The 16153-nt window shown below is 43.5% G+C and overlaps 1 protein-coding gene across 2 annotated transcripts in view; it reads left to right on the forward strand.

Moving 5' to 3' along the window:
• The first annotated feature begins 2676 nt into the window (after positions 1-2676).
• WDR36 (WD repeat domain 36) overlaps positions 2677-16153 on the forward strand; it is a 33655-nt gene continuing 20178 nt past the window's right edge. The window contains exons 1-9 of one of the 2 annotated variants that reach the window (XM_076362032.1): positions 2677-2823; positions 4074-4101; positions 7058-7158; positions 7658-7775; positions 8673-8805; positions 10483-10537; positions 11398-11530; positions 13207-13382; positions 13964-14084. In XM_076362032.1, the coding sequence (XP_076218147.1) occupies positions 2677-2823; positions 4074-4101; positions 7058-7158; positions 7658-7775; positions 8673-8805; positions 10483-10537; positions 11398-11530; positions 13207-13382; positions 13964-14084 (1012 nt within the window). Of the gene's footprint in view, positions 2824-3970; positions 3987-4073; positions 4102-7057; positions 7159-7657; positions 7776-8672; positions 8806-10482; positions 10538-11397; positions 11531-13206; positions 13383-13963; positions 14085-16153 lie in introns of those variants that run through there. The other variant, XM_076362033.1, reaches the window with a different exon arrangement.

Raw genomic sequence — 16153 nt, forward strand, 5'->3', positions numbered from 1 at the left:
TGGAAAGAGGTGCATGAGACGTCCAAATAAGCCCCGCTTATGGAATTGGAAACCTTCATTTCCGTAGGCGTACAGGTACATATATGAAGCCAGCAACGATCTGAAGCCCAGCAGGAGAATAACAACGTGTAAAGACACCATGGATAATCACAAGGGTAACCGACCAGTTTTTCTAGTGCTCCCGAAGCACCGGCATCCCTCTCTTCAGATCTGTCCTCCGTGCCTTGTCGGGTCACGTAGCGGTGCAGGAGAATTAACCTTTGGCTTTTTCTTACACAGTCTTTTGTGGCTTGGTCATCTTTCTTCAGATCGCCGACTTACCGCGGGGATCCACCTACAATTTCAGCTTCTGTAACCACGACGAGATACAAGAGGATCTCCTAAACGTTTTGGATCCACACATGACCTTTAAAAAAGAGGTTGGTGGTTTCTCTGGTGGCATCGGAGGGAAACTGTCGGGACGGCACTGCCTCCACGATTTTACCCTTGACCGCCGGCAGCTACTTTCTGAAAATCTCGATTAGCAAGCCGGGAGTTGGCTAGTTTAGTAAACCGGTGCCTGTGAAACAGGACGGGGAAGTTATCTCCTACTCTCCTCCGGCGACCTTCCTAAAATGTGCTTCGCTGAAGCTGGGACTGGCAGGGACGGAGAGCAGGAGCCCGGGCGGCTGCTGCCAGAGCGCTACCCGACGCTTCCCGGCGCCTTGCAGACCCGTAGGACTGAAAGTCGCTTGTGTAATGCTTCACCGACGCTGAAGATGGTGTCACGGTTGCAAAGGTGATAAGTGGTCTAGAAGCTACGCGGATGCTTCACACGCGCAGCCGACGCTTAGCGGAAAGATCAGGCGGCGGCTTTCGGGGCGGCACACCGTGCGAGCAGCCTTGCCGCTGCCCCGGCGGAGCAGCCCAGCGCAGCCCGGCGCAGCCCAGCACCGGCTGCCCCGCACCGCCGCCGCCCGACACCCGCAGCCGCCCGCACCCTGCGCTGTCCCCGGGGGGCCGGCGGCGCGCCGGGGCCGTAGGGACGTCTATAACGGGGTGTCCGAGGCGGGCTGGCAGCCGGTGACGGCGGCGCCAGCGGCCGTGGCTTTAACGAGCATCCCCTGTTGTTGTTTCCCTCCAGGAGCTACAACTCGATTTTCACACCTGCGAGGACGCGCCCTCCCCGCCGGCGGGCCCGCAGCAGTCCGAGGTTCGCCCGGGTGCACGCATCCCCCGGCGGCTAGGTGGCATTCCCTTTCCGTGCAAAAAAAAAAAAAAGAAAAGAAAAGAAAAAAAGAAAAAAAAAGGGGGTGTGTGAGGGAGGGGGGAAGAAAGGGGGAAAGGGTGGAAAGAGAGGGGGAAAGGGGGAAAAGGAAGAGGAGAAGAGGGGGGAGAAGGGAAAAAACGGGAGGGAAGGGAGAAAAAGGGGGGAAAGCGGGGAGAAGGGGGCGGGGATGGAGAGCGAGGGGGGAGAAGGCGTGGGTGGGCGGGCAACCTTTTTTTAAGGATGCGCGGGGAGGCGCTGAAGGGAAAGGGGGTTGAGGGCTGACAGCTCCGGCGGGGCCGTGACCGGCCGTCTGTCCGCAGGGCTCCCGGCGGGCGGAGCGGGCGGGCCGGCTGCTGGAGTGCGTCCTGGAGAGGGCGCGGGGCTGCGGCGGGCGGCCGCGGCAGTGGCGCAGCGCCCTCTCCGTCGTGCAGCGGCACTGCCCCGGCTACCGGCCGCCACAGGTGGGTGCGGGAGCGGGAGCGGGAGCGGGACGGGGCGTCGGCCGTGCCGCGGGGAGGCCCGGGGGCAGCGCCGGGAGCTCCGCCGCGGCCGGCGGCGGGACGCTAACGCGTGTGCGGTGGCAGGGCGCCGCCGCCGGGAGGGCGAGCCGAGGCCCGTGCGACGAGAGCAAGGCCCGGGAGCTGATGGCGGTGTGGAGAAGCTACATCAATTTGGGATAGGTGCCTTTTGGGGGGTGGCTTTTTATTTTTTCCCCTCCACCGGACTTTGCTGAGTATTTATTGTCCGGCGTGCAGTCATCGCAACGAAATCATCCTGCGGGTGGAGGTTTTTTTTATTATATAATTATAATAAAATATAATTATATATTTATTAAAAACAAACAAACAAACGCACGCCTTCGGAAGTACAGCGGTTGTTCGCGCGGGTGGCCGGGGCGCCCCGCAGCCCCGCCGGGATGCGCCGTCGGAGGCCGGTTCACCGAGCGCTCTGCTGCCTTACTGCCTGCCGCTGCCACCCAGAGCCTGAGCCGGGCCCGGTGCTTTGTGAGGGGAAAGGGGCGGGGGGGGGGGAAGTAGAATAAAAGGGAAAAAAGCGAGCAGTGGCGGCTGTGGGCAGTATTTGTAGAGGCGTTCGCGGGTGACGGTCCTCTGCGTGCCCTGGCGGGCGCCGCGGTGCCCTCCGGGGGATGGGGGGGGGAAGGGGAAGGGTTGCCTGGCCCCGCGCCTGCCGGGTTGGCGGCGCTGACGCTGCCCCCCGCGCCTCGCCGGGCAAACCCGCCTCCGGAGCGGGGCCGCGGGGCAGCGTCCCCGCCGGCCGGCGCCGCCCCGGTAGCGGAACTGGGGCCGCCGCGGGGACCGCTTTCGGCGGCGCGCGCCGGGGTGGTGGGGGAGGAGTGCCGGGCGGGCTGGCCGGAAGCGGGAGGGGGGACGCTTCCTGCGGGCGGACGGCGGGCGCGTGCGGCAGCGATGGCGCGTGAGGGCGGCGGGCTGTTCGCCGGCTTCCGCGTGCTCGGCCGTTTCAGCGGCCACGTCCCGCACGTCCTGCGCTACCACGGCCGCCACCGCGAGTTCTACCTGGCCACCGCCGTCGGGCGCAGCGTCCACACCTACAACGTGAGTACGCGGCCCCCGGCCACCCTCTCCTTTCCCCGGCCTCCTTCCCCCGCCGGGCGGCCGGGCCGCCTCGCCGCTGGCCGGCGTTGGGCCTTGGGGAGGCCGGGGCCGCGCAGGGCGACCCGTCCGGGCGCGGGGCAGGGCCGTGCCGTGCCGCCGCCTCTCCGCGCCCCCCCGCCCCGCTTCTCCCCCCCCCCCCTCCCCCCCCCCCCCCCGCTTCTCCCCCCCTCCCCTCCCGCTCCGGGCCTCGCTACCATGAGGCGGGAGCGTGTGAGGAGGGCCGCGGCACCCCGGTAGCAGGCCTCGGCGGCAAGCGGGGCTGCTCGCCGGCGGATGTCTGGGAGGAAGGGAGGCTGCTGGTTAAAGAGGCCAGAAGGGGCTTGTTTAGTCGTGTGGGCGGCCCTGGCGGGTTCAGCGCAGCCCGGCCATCGAGCAGAGGAGCGCCCAGATGCTAAAGCTTTTCCTTTATTGCTAGATAAACCAAAGCTCACCTGCAGTTTGGTTAGCTGCGGTTTAGTGTTTGAGGGCTACAATTTTGTGAGGCAATCCATTAGATAGTGTTAAAACTTCTGCTGTATGGAAACAGATGAGCATAATTTGATTCTTCAAGATGACTGCCTATGATATTGACTCACTTCTTGCTGTATGATAAAAGCATTTTTAGTGTATAGAGACAGTAATAAAACAGAACTGAATCGAGAGATTATAGTGAACAGTAGAGTGCAGACAGTGTAGATCTTCCTGTGCCTTTATGCTAGTCTTCTGGTGTTTACTCCTGTCAATCTTCTCCACAGACTTTGAACTAAAATAGTAATGATCATCACTGGGCCACGATGACTGTAACTGAAGCAAATTCTATGTGAACAGAGACAAGATAATAATGTAGTATGGTTGTAGTGGAAAGAAAGTAGAAGCAGAGATGATATGAAAACAAATTTGCCCAAGCTCTGCAAGGTGTCTAAACATGTGCTTAGTGTCCTGTGCATTAGGGTAAAGTATATGAAGAAGTACAACTTACTGTTGCTGAATGGTTGTTTTTTGGCAAATATATTGTCCCATTCCTTTTGACCTCCTATCTGTGGGTTTTCCTGTAGGTACTGTTGTAAATTAAGACGAATAATTTCTCAGTCTCGTGAGGCATGCAAATTCCTTATCTCATTTAGGTTGGTTCCTAGAATTTTGAATTTCTGTGTGTAGCAAATTCATTGCAACCAATCACTAAAAATGCTTTTTTAACATTTTCATTGCAGGTGAAGAAGCTTGGTATTGTTGCTGTGAGTAAGTATGCACAGATTGTTCATTCCGGGGGTTTTTGGGTTTTTTAACACATCTGACATCTGCACTTGATTCCTAACTCAAAAATGGAAAATTAATTGTATGTACTAATATTTACACTGAAATATATTGAAAGGAGTCTCAGAAATACCGGATATCAATTTGGAGATAAGACAGCTGTTGCAGCTGTAACTTAGTTCTCTTAGGGGTATACCTTGTGAACCTCCTATTCGTGTCATCTTGTTCTTCCAAGAACACCCCTAGGCCTTAAGGAGTGAGCAGTGAATAAAATTGTTAATTCCAGATCCCTTTTTTGTTCTTTTTGTGGTTACTAGAAGGCTGTGTTATAGGAGGAAAATAATTACAGGAACAGAACAGGTGTGGATGGGACTAAAAGTCTTTAGGGAGTGTTAAAAATTGGCTGGACTGCTGGATACAAAGGATATGAATCGATGGCTTGACATCCAGTTGGCAGTTGGTAACAAAGCGTAGCAGCACCCTGGGTGTCAACAGCAGGGCCCGTGTTGTTCAGCACCTTCACCAACAGCCTGGGTGATGAGGTGGCGTGCACTCTTAGTAAAAATTTGCAGACAATACTATTTTAGGAGGAGTAGCTGACACCCAGAATGGCAGAGCTTCAGTCCAGGGAGGTGTTCCAAAATGCTAGGCCTGGGCCGATGGAAACGTCGCCAAGTTCAGTGAGGGCAAGTGCCGAATCCTGCACCTGAGGCAGAACAAGCCGGGAACTGACTGGCTGTGTGGCATCCTGCTGAAAAGGAGCTGGGGTTGTGCTGGTGCCAGGTTGAACGTGGACCAACAATGCAGTAACTGAATAAGGCAAGCCGTGTACTGAGCTACGTTAGGAACGTAGCCAGCGGATCAGGGAAAGCTGTTATTCTCCTGTGCTTCGTGGTGGTGAGGCCATACCTGGACTGCGAAACCCAGTTAGTGTGGTTCTCCCTCTCCCACCACTCCCCTTTCTCTTTCGGGAGGGATGCTGAGGTGCTGGGGGATGTCAGGGGCCTACAGCACACAGTATGAGAAGAGCCATTGAAGTAACTGGATTTGTTTAGTCTTGTGAAGGGAGAAATACGGAGTGACCTAGAGGTAGCCTGTTACCTGAAGGGCAGTTACGAAGATGGCAGAGCTGAATTTGTGGTGGTAGTGGTAGACAGAGTAACAAGGGGCAACAGCCACAGATTGCAGCTTGAGAGGATCACGGTGGAGGTTAAGAAAAATGGCCCTGACTGAGAGGGAACTGTAGTACAGTGTAGAGCTTGAGCGATCTCCTTCCCCAGAAGTTTTCAAGACTCAGCTGGACGTAGCTGCAGTTAACCCAATCCAGTACTGGTGATAATCCACCTTTGGGAGGAGCTGGGTTGGAGGTTGAACTAGGTGATTTCCAAAGGTCCCTTCCAACTGATGTTTAGGTGATTCAGTGAGATGCACACTGTCTTGAAAAGTAGGGTTTTTACTTCTGTATACGACAAAGTTTTTACACAGACCTCATAAAGCAAAATATTTTCCATAAAGCAAAATATTTTTCATTAACAGACCACCTATAAACTTGAGAATAAATAACTGTCACACAACGGGGCCTAGATTTAGAAGAGCAGCAGTGAATAGTTACAGCTGTAAACACATCGATGTAACTTCTGGTTTCAACTTACAAAATCGTAAAAACGTTGCATATTCTGTGAGATCTTTTTCAGTGGGCTACATCATCTTACAGACATAATCATTTAAGCTTTTTGAGAAACTGAGATGTTTACATACAAAATTGTGATTGAAAAAATGATGTGCCTCTCTGTGTGGTATTGTTGGTTTATTGATGTTATGTGGTTGATGCTCTGAACTTTATTTAGTTTAGGGTGTGCCTAAAACTGTCTTGACCTAGGTGGACTTGCATACAGCTCACGTGGAGTACCAGGTATCTGTAACCTGATTGTAGGCCTAAGTCACTTTGGAGGTGCTATGGGAAGATGTCTTAATATGTTCAAACAAATGAAACCTCTCATAAAGTGCAACCTTTTTTATTTTCTTAGTTTAGTTCTTCCCATTGGAGCTGTGCTGCAGTACAGCAAAGGGTGCAGGATTCTTTGTGTCTAATAATAATTCATAATAAAAAGCAACATTGTGGGGAAGGCTGCTGTGTGATCGTCTTAAGTTTGTATCATAGGTGCACTCCCACAGTGACTGATTTTTTATCTGGTGTTTCTCTGTACAATCGTGAAGCACTGATTTGCATTTTTATATATCCCTAGAATGAGAGTATTTTTCTCTAAAGTACCTTTTTCAGTTTTCTACCATTTGGAACCACATCATCAGTTTCTCAATGTGGTCTGGAGCTTTGACTCTTTCACCTTTTGAGCTAGTAAAGTAGCAGATTGCAATAGTAGATACTCTTTCAGAACCAGTCAAAAGGTGGGGAGTGAGATGTATTCTCAGAGTAGTAAATTCTTGGTGTGTTTAGCTGTAATCAGGAAACGGGTGCAGGCATGGGTCACCAACTTCCAGGTCTGCAGAATGGCTTAACCTAATAGTCATTGCTAATGCTGAGACTTTGATTTATCATCTGTATTTCCAGTCCAGTGGGCCGTGGTGGTCTGACAGTCTGCAGAAGTGTTATGTTGGGATAGCTTCGTGAGGGCTTATAAAGAAGTTAACATGTGCCTTTACTTACAGTGATAATTCAGCAATTTATTATTAAGCGTTTTTCAAAAGAACCACCTTGTGATCTGTCAATCTGATGTTACTTACGTTGTTGTTAGTGGTGTGATGTTATTTATGGTAATATTTGCATTCATCTGAAATGTGTGTGTTTCTCTAAGAAATTCAACACAGCATTCAACAGGAGAGCTTTCTTGGTGGGTCTCCATGCTAAATAAATGTACTGTCAGGCGTTCTCTCTTGTATTGAACCTGAAACTTGTTGAACTTTTCTTCTGTTTGATTAACAGGTAATGCTTTGCCACAAGACATTACATGCTTGGCAGCAGACCGCATGTTGATATTTGCTTCATATGACAATATTCTCCATGCTTTTGCCAGGAACAAAGAGGTTTTTATTAGTTTATTTATTGCTTAATAGTACAAAATAATTGTGTAGTGTTTGTGTTTTCAAGACAGTTAATTTTCTACAAACGTCTATTTCCGTAGATGTTTAGTACTTTAAATTGTAGGAAAACAAAAACTGTAGAAGGAGGAATAAAAACCTTAGAATAGGAGAATGTAAGAGCAAATTCTGTAATGGCTGACCTGTGTTTTATGTATTAATTATAATAATTAAGTAGTTACTTAAAGATAAAAAATAAATTGTTAATTCACATAAATGAATTAAAATTAAACTAAATAATTAAAAATATTTAGTTAAAGTATTTTTGCCAACAGTTTTAAATATTGGAGAAAATTATGTACCTTCCACTTAAAATTGTGTGGCCTTTCCATGTATTTTATTTAAAGTTGTTGCTGACGTGTGGTAGCTGTCCTCAAGTGTTACGTTAACATGATATGCTACCTGAACAGCTTATGTTGAAAACATTTCTACTTTGAAATTATAGGTGGTTCATACCTATGAAGGTCACAAGGCAAGGATACACCTTCTGCAGCCTTTTGGTGATCATGTCATCTCTGTGGATGTTGATAATGTTCTTATTGTTTGGAATATACAGTCAGAAGGTGAGAGACACTTTAGTTTTGTTACTGCTTTATAGGATAGCATTGTTAAACATTCAGTAATTTAAAAAAAACGTTTTTTTAAATGTGCATGTTCAGAAGTAGTTTATTCTAAAAAAAAAAAAAGAAAAAAAATCCTTAAGTGATAGTGCTACTTCAATGGTAATCAAGTCCTAATACTGCAATAATTTTTCGTGAACGGATCCTGCACCACACGTAGAGACCCAGTAAGGTTCCATATAGGTGTAAAGAGATATGCTTACACGGAAATTGCATTTTAGTGTTCCATTTTCTGGTAAAGGCTGTGGTACAGCAGCTTTGGCACCATCTCTGAAATCCTGTAGTTCCTTGATGTTTACCAGTCTGGGTAAGACTAAATTCTTATGAATAATCTTTTGATTATGTCAGCATCTTTTCATGCCATTGTGAAGTGCCTTCTGAAATCCTGCTTCAGTGCCCTGAATTTTTTTCTTTAGAAAGCCTTCTCATTGGTATGACCAATGTCATTCCCTGGATGCTGGGTCTCGAAAGTGGCTGCAGACAGGCTTTAGAGATTTGAAGTTGCTATAACAAACAAAAGTTATGCTAATCAGATGAGGTGTTTTGCTCAGGCAGGAGCAGGAATCCTTCAGAAAGATATAAATCACTACAGTTTTGCCAGCATTGTTGTGCTAAGCAGGCTTATATGGAAAAAATATACCTTCGAGCCAACAGATGTTATAACGTAAACAAGTTTAGCCTGTCCTGTTACGCATTAGCTAATCCTTTAATGCAAGAAACACCAGTTATGGGATTTGTACAGAGTAAACATCAGTTCTGCTATTATATTTGCCAAGGGATGACAAGCCTGCAGATTTGTAGGGGTAGCCACACTAACATTGTTTCTTACCTTTTTTGCAGAGGAGTATCTTCAAATGGATTTTGATAAGGCCACTTTTGCAGTTTCTGCAGTTCTGCATCCCAGCACCTATTTGAATAAAATTCTCCTTGGGAGTGAACAAGGGAGCTTGCAGCTATGGAATATAAGATCCAAGTAAGATTCTTGGTAACTTGGATATACTTCATGCTCCAAGTAGTTTCTTATGCAACAAATAATACTTCTAAGTACAGTAGGTTTTGAACATGGAATCTTTTACTGAGTCCTTTGGCAGAAGTTTTCAGTTGGTCTATCTCCAGGAACAAAGAATGCTGCTGCTCCCTGAATGCTGATACCTTTCAAGTTGTGTGTTGTTTACTCTCCCTGAAAAATGTCAGGGATTGTTCAGGAATTTTTTTTTTTTAATTACGGGGTTTTTTTCATTTCTTGGAATCACACAGCTTTCTCGTGAAAATAATTAAAATAGTTGTAAATGCATGTTCAGGCCTTCTGCCTCCCTTCTTCCAAGCTTAATTTTTTGGTGGTTATGGGTCCAAGGAAGTGCTGGCAGGTAGTGTGGAGGTAATTACTAGCGTTTGATCCTTATACTCAAATGTGTGGACATGTAGTTGTCTCTGAGCATGTCTCAGTAGAGCACCGTCCATAGTGGTAGGCTATTTCATGCCTACGGCAATCAGCTGCTTTTCTAACTCGTGAAAGTTCCAGCTACGGTGAACTTCCCTGCATGTTAATGTACATACTGCAAATAGGTGTCAACTCAGCTTGCATAGTTCAGTGTTTTATTCTCATAACTACTGTATACTTTCAATGATATCACTGCTAATTTTTTTGTCTCATATTCTAATGTTTTGGAGGTGCCATATATGCTATATAAATCAGGAAATAAGAATAACCTAAAAATACAGAAAAGTAAATGTGTCTACTCATAGTACTGTTATGTCTCTTCAATGCCTGTCGCAGCACCTGAGATGCAATACATCCTAGATGACAAAAAGTCTTCCTTAAATGGCTTAGTTTCTCTTTTAATTGTGTAAAAACTTACGGGACTGTTACTGTTCTTTTAGCAGTGTTGCTGGGTTAAGCAATTTCTATTTTTGACTGTTTGTTTCCTACATAGATTATTTTGTAGATAGGTATGGGCATAATTAGTCAAAAAAATAAATCTGAAGAACTGAGGGGAAAGTTTGATGGTCTCTGGCAAGAAAGGAAAGTGAGAGGTGGTAACACATGGCTGCTAGCAGTCTTCTAAGAATGACAACCTATATTTGTGGTGATGGAACAGTTTTTTAATCATGTCTGTTCTTAAATACTGTCTTCATAATTTCGCCCTTAAGTATTGCATGTCTGTCTTGTCAGTGAACAGTCCTGCTTCACATTTTGGCTGTTACCATTTCTGAAAGGAACAAGATGGGGTGTGCTTGTAATATGTGTTAGGTCTTCGTTTAGGGAAGTTACTCTACAAATGAAGGATTTGTTTTCATTAGAAGTTGGACCAAGACTGGCTTTTTATGTTGGTGTTAAGAATCTGAAGAGGTGTGTTCAGAGCAGAAGCGCATGGGGAGCAACTGGCATAGAAGGGGTCTTCCCTTCGCGTTATGTAATTGTGTCACCTTTGAGGTATTAATGCATGACAGTAACTTTTTCAATAAAAATTAACTGGAAGCTTTATTCTTAACCTTACTTATTAGTATTGCAGAGTTTTTTCCTTTTAACAGATTTATAAGACAGAGAGCTGATGTACTTTTCTGTGTAAGTGCATATAAAGCATCCATTTTGTTGTGGAAAATCCCCAAGGGTTAATTGATTTATGGTTTTTGTTTCTTTGTTTTCCAGCAAACTCTTATACTCGTTTCCAGGATGGCACTTAGCGGTCACAACTCTTGAACAAGTTAGTATTTTTTGCTATCTTATTTTCTTACATAACTGGTCAAGAATAGCAGGCAAAATATTGTTGTTTAAAATTACAGCAATAAAGATGACTTGTATTCTCTCAGGTAATTTTAATAACCCTCTCCAGCATTTTAGATATTGAAGAGAGGTAGACTTGAAGACTTATTATCTGCCCTTCTTCTAGTCCTAGTTCTGTTGCATTTAGCGTCTTAGCTGTTTTGTGTTCATGACATCTGTAGTCTTTATTCACTGAATGATGTAATGAATTCACAGAAACAGTTTGTTTGCAAGATGCATGTGTATTGTGTAACTTCTGTTACACTGGTAGCTTTTTGCTAAATTTATTTTGCTTTGGAGGTTAATAAAATGTAGATTTTGTTGATTAAAGAACGGATTTTGTAATTGTATTTGCTGTATTTTTGTAGATATAAAAATTAATTAAAACTTACTGGTAGCATTGATGACAGCTTTGAAAATGGTCTGCAGTTGTCCTGGGTAAAACTTGTAAATATGGGGGGGTGTGGCAGGGTGTATAATGGTCTACCAGAACTACTGAAAACTTAGTGAGGTGTTTTTCAAAGGAGTTACAGCTTCTGGAAACAGAATTGTTTCATCCAATGGAGGCTAAGTGCAAAATCTTGCATCTCTTTTTTTTTTTTTTTTTTTTTTGTTTAGATTTATCAGATGTTCAGTCGTTCATTAAGGTAATATAGATAGAAGATCTCATACGAGATGCCTTATTTGTTTCTTTACTATTTGTCCTGGACTTAGATATATTGTCTTGTATGTATTGGTATTAGTAGTGTAGCAACAAGCTTTTCCTTTTTCATTTCAGTTGCTGTTCAATTTTTCTTGCAGGCTCCAGCAGTGGATGTTGTTGCAGTTGGTCTTGTATCTGGTCATATCATTGTACATAATATTAAGTTTGACGAAACTCTGATGAAATTTCAACAAGACTGGGGTCCCATCACAGCAATATCTTTTCGTACAGGTAAGTCTTAGAATTTTTAGTGAAAATATGTATAAAATCACTAAAACTAAGCAGAAGGTAGGAAAATATGTTTTGATAAAGTATTTCAGAATCAAAATTTGGGCTGAGAGTTTTAGTTTTCAAAGGCTGCAGACAGTCTAGGAAAGTTACCAATAAGTAAGGGAGATCATGCATCTTCATCATATTGGCTGTTTTACAGTTTTTTCTTGGTACTGACTCAGTGCACAGGAAGTGTGACATACAGTACTCCTTTTTCAAATAAAAGAAAGACAGTTCATGTTTACAATGTGCCCAAAGCTAACACAGTACACACTTGTCAGATTTAGTGCAGGGTAATCGGCACACTGTAAGTTAGTATCCAAACCTACTTCTCAGTAGTGTCTTCCCCCTGGTTGGGTGACTGCTGAATGGCTGTTAGTGGGGAACACTGTTTATATTCACAGCCTTTTTTTTGTCGAAGGAGCATGTACTAATTGCTAAAGCTGGTTACTTTAACGTTGACCATGCCTGCAGAGCTGTTGATACTGAATCTAATCTCTCATTTGAATAGACAAACTTGCAAATCTTAACAGAATATAAGATTGATGCAGAACCTGTTGAGGAAGAATGCTGCTGGAGAGACTTGTGGAAAGACTTGTGAGAAGTGGAAAGAGTGCCTTTTTTGTGTCAGCCATTTAACTCAATGTTAATAAAGTTAAATAACTTCCATTGCCTTCTTGAATGTGTGGCTTTCAGACGTTCTCTAATCTCTCTCTCTTCCTGTCTTTATAGTTAGGAAATTTAGTGTAAATATAACCTGGTTGTTTTGAACTCATGTACTCATTTTAGTCTTTGAGTAAAGTGCTCTTCATTTAAATTAAAATGAACTTGGCAAATTTCCATATCTGTGAAGCTTTACCGAAAAAGAAAACCCTAGGCCTGTCTGGTTTAGTTATCTATGATGTGTGTAACTGCAAATTGGAAACAGGTTTTTTGTTTTGTTGGAGCAAAAGGATTAGTTACTAGTTATGCAGGATATTTGGTGGAATTTTATCTTGATATGATAAGTTTTAAAACTTAACTTGAATATTTGTAGTATGTTTTTAGAAGCTAGCATGATGTGTTTATCTCCTTAATATTAGACAGGATAGAGCAAATAGAACAAAATTCCTAATTTTGTGAATTGAGGTTTTAATTATTGCTTAGAATGATTGAATAAACATATAACCAATTTCTGGAATTTATTTTTGCAAGCTGTTGAGCCAAAAACTTAAGAGGATTTAAAAAAAGGATTGATAACTTCTAGAGTGGTGATACAGTAGCTCTCACATCCTGAAGTGTGAAGGCTGTTAAGTTTGAGGAAGAATCTGGGGTATATATAGAGTAACTTTTGAAAATGTACAGTATCTCTTGTGCTTTCAAGGAAAACCTCTAGCATCGGCTGCTAGACTTAGATATATTTGTTGTTACTTGATATGAAAAAAATGCTGTTTTTATTATCAGTGAACTTTTGTTTCTTTTCTGTTCGAGATACTAGAATATTTCAGTTAAAACATACCATATTTAGAATCAGCTTGAGAAATTTTTTTTCTTGTGATTGTAGCCTTTTCTTGCATCAGTTTTAAGATGTGAGAAGTCAGTAAGGATGAGCTGAATGTCAATAAGCAAACCTTTTGAACTTTCTTTTTTTTGAGCAGACGGACACCCAGTAATGGCAGCTGGTAGCCCAATTGGACACATTGCTTTGTGGGATCTAGAAGAGAAGAAACTGATGTGTCAGATGCAAGATGCCCATTCCACAGCAATAGCTGGTATGTCGTTTGTCCCTGGAGAGCCACTTCTTATTACTAATGGTGCTGATAACGCTATACGGGTAAGTTACAATAGCTGCTGCTATCTGCTGTTACCTTTTTTTTTTTCTCTTGTCCTCCAAAGTGTAAATGTTTAGTTTGGATTGAAGTAGCAGTTCTCAAATGAAACAGATACAACAAAACTCAAGTTACTGAAGTTGCTGGCTCTCAGTTGATCTGTAGTGGGGCAGTTTAAGGATTTGCCACCATGATGTTATTGCTTCATTTATTGCTTCGTGATAGCCTTGAAGAACAAAGCTTTGGATCCACTTTTCTAGAACCACACTTTATGTCCTGGTGCAGTATCTTAAATCTTGATGTATTTTTATAATGTCCTGGGTCATGAGCAGTTGCTGTTGATAAAAGTCCCTTGTGCTGCATGTCCTCTGATGCCATTAGCCTTTGGTGGAGGGGCAGAATGAACAGCGGGAAACAATCGACTGCTGTGGTAGAAACTTCCAGAATTTTAGGATCAAGGATGAAAGCCAATGTGTGAAGTTTGCTGCACCAGCTCCCAGCTAAGCCTGTTCCACTGCCAAGAGGTGTAATTATTGGCAGGGCAATGTTTATCGGTTTCATTTTTCTGCTTTCTTTTGGGAGGCAGGTGTGGATTTTTGATGGACCTGGTGGTACAGGACGTGTATTGAGAAGTCGAATGGGACATAGTGCACCACCAACAAAAATCAGATACCATGGGCAAAATGGAGAGCAAATTCTTAGTGCAGGTATGAATTCTCATTCTTATTCTTCAGTCTGATTTCCTGCTGTGATAAAGAAAACATGCAGAGCTAAGTGTCTTTGTTTTATTAATACAATAGATTCTATTTCATGTGTTATGAATGTGTATTTATGAAACATAATAAATGATTAGTGTAGACAGTATCATTTATTACTGTATCAAACTGTTGTAACGGTTTCCCTAGAGGAACATGTATCAGCGGGTAGGCTGAAAAGTAGTTACAAGCAGAAAAGCTTGGGAGCTGTTTTTGTCATCTGTATTTACACGTTTGATGAATAAAAATTGTTTCATTATCTCCTAAAGAACTATCAGCTGGTCAGAATGAAAACCTGTAACAACTAGAGAAATTCTGTTGTGACAGGGAAAAAATAAGCAGCATAATGCATTTGGTAAGTTTGAGGAGCTACTCCACTTTTCCCACTAGTTTGAACAAGCTTTGTGGGTTGCAATGTCTTTGTAATTTGTTACAGCTCAATTGTATCTGTAATATGTATTCCCAGGGTCACTTGTTACCAAGATACTAATCTAAAAGTGCAAAAATGCGTGACTACCCTTTCTTAGAAACTAGCATACTTAAAAATCTAAACAGACCTCTTTATGAAATTAAGTACTAAATCAGACTGTTTTGTGGCCCAGACACTTCAGTAATGGAATAATAGAGACTCTTCACCTAATCCTTAATTACTCTGAAGTAATTAAATTCTCTACATGCACAACATTTGAAAACATTACACTACATTTTGATGAATATTACACCTAATACGGCACAAGCAATACACTGTGCTAAAACCACCTGTGCTAAAATCTCTTGCTGGTCGTCCAACTAGTAACTTGGATTCAAGTAACTAGTTACTTGACAGTAATTCAGCTCACACCAGATGAACCACAGTAACAACTGAGTTGCTTAACAAATCGCTCACATTTGCTCTTGCAGTTTACTGCTTTGTTAACTGTACTGAAACATATGGAGAGGGCACAGAGGCAACCACTAAAGTGAGAAGGGTCTCAAGCTTTGAGATCTGATGTATTTGCAGTGTAAGGAGACTGACACTCTACATTTCTTTCTGAACCAGTGGTAGAACTTTGTGCAACAGAAATGAGGTAGCAATACTGTTGGGGTGCCTTTTCAAGTGCTACTGGTTTCCTTAGAACAGGCATCTCCACAAATTAACTTTGTAAAATTTCACCAATGTCACTGGCTTTCATCCTGCTTAACATTTCTCCCAGTTCCCAGTATATACATCCTGCCTTACTTCTGTGTCATAGCAGCAAGGAAAGGTTCTTTGAATACTATAATTGTTCTATTGTCTTTCAGATTCTTTAAGTTTACTTTGACTTATTTTCTGTTGCCTTACTTGTTTGGCCTAGTAAAAATGTTTTGTGATTCTTCTGATTTTTTTGAAAATCATCTAAGTGCCTTTAATTTTACATGCGTTGTGCAGTTTCATTTTCTGTTAGTTTCTGATTCTGCCTTGTCCGTGTGTCCCCTACAAAGTGGACCTGTTTGCTAGTTTCAAATTTGAGCCTTCTGTCCCTCTATTAAATTAAATTCCCGTAAGTTCTGTGAACATTGGTCACTGGGTAGAGGAGGGAAGTCCTATTAGTGTCCTGGTTTACAGGAAGGATGGACAACTCGGCTTTTACCATTTTTGTTTGGGTTAGCTTACTGGCTAACCTAGGTGTAGTTCTTAACCAGCCACAGCATGTGTTGGTTAGACAAAGGATAAAGAAAGGAATGTTTTGGTTGATGAGGGAGTATATGCAGTCATGGGAAAGCTTTGGAAGTATTATGAAGGTATTTGAAGGATGTAACATTTTATTTAAGGTTTTAATCATAGAAAGCTGGGAACAGCTAGATATTGTGGGGGAGAAAGGAAGGGGGGCAGAGGAATTGAACATGGAGGAGATGTCCGTAAAAGAGGTATCATTCTGATCATGTGTGGGACAACCTAGTAGGAATGGAATATAGGCCATGAAAATTAGGCTCCATTAGTTCCGCTGCTTACAGTGTATCTGTATTTTTTTCTTGGACCAGAATTTTTAGTAAATGCTTTA

The sequence above is a fragment of the Aptenodytes patagonicus genome, chromosome Z (genome assembly GCF_965638725.1).
Source record: "Aptenodytes patagonicus chromosome Z, bAptPat1.pri.cur, whole genome shotgun sequence".
NCBI classification, from domain to species: Eukaryota; Metazoa; Chordata; class Aves; order Sphenisciformes; family Spheniscidae; genus Aptenodytes; species Aptenodytes patagonicus.